The sequence below is a fragment of the Sinocyclocheilus rhinocerous genome, unplaced genomic scaffold (assembly GCF_001515625.1).
Source record: "Sinocyclocheilus rhinocerous isolate Xijiao unplaced genomic scaffold, SAMN03320098_v1.1 C35615394, whole genome shotgun sequence".
Taxonomy (NCBI): domain Eukaryota; kingdom Metazoa; phylum Chordata; class Actinopteri; order Cypriniformes; family Cyprinidae; genus Sinocyclocheilus; species Sinocyclocheilus rhinocerous.
Window position 1 is genome coordinate 1 of NW_015757629.1, and position 550 is coordinate 550.

General features: G+C 49.8%; 1 protein-coding gene across 1 annotated transcript; it reads right to left on the reverse strand.

The window, feature by feature from the left end:
* Window positions 1-112: 112 nt before the first annotated feature.
* Window positions 113-547, reverse strand: LOC107734988 (tRNA-splicing endonuclease subunit Sen34-like; the record flags this gene model as incomplete). The annotated part of the gene is made up of 2 exons (XM_016546834.1): window positions 113-254; window positions 356-547. Coding segments are annotated over 2 exons (334 nt in total), but the record flags the coding sequence as incomplete, so codon positions are not given.
* Between the last annotated feature and the right edge of the window lie 3 nt (window positions 548-550).

The following is a 550-nucleotide window of genomic DNA, read 5'->3' on the forward strand; positions in this document are numbered from 1 at the left end:
TTTTTAGTGTAAATATGTTCATATACTATTGGCACAAAAGTCACTAATGCCAGATGTAAAATAAATTGGCACTAATGTCTTCTATTTATGATTTTACCAGACACTCTCTCACCATTCTCCTTCTCATTCATGATTCTCCTCAGCACTGTCTTCTTGTCCTCAAGGGCCAGAGCACACTGCTCCTTATAACTGCTCTCCAGACCGGCCTCATACTGTCTCACCGCCTCCGAATGCCTCTCCTCATCTCCACGATCCTGACAAAAATAATGATAATACACACATACATCACTCACAAAGTGTAAGATAGATAGATAGATGACAGCACTGTGTGGCTGTAGCGGTTGCAGTGTGCCACCTGAGGTTGCAGTGAAGCAGCAGTGCTCGTCTCCTCCAGCAGCAGCGCCTCCTCCTGCAGGAGCTCCAGCGGTCTGCCCAGCCGCACGTTCTGCCGAGGCTGACGGGCCAGAGAGCCCACCAGAGCCCCGATCACACCCACAGATCTGCCCCTTTTCATGTCCGACACCTTCCACAACAGAGGAGTGGATCCGCA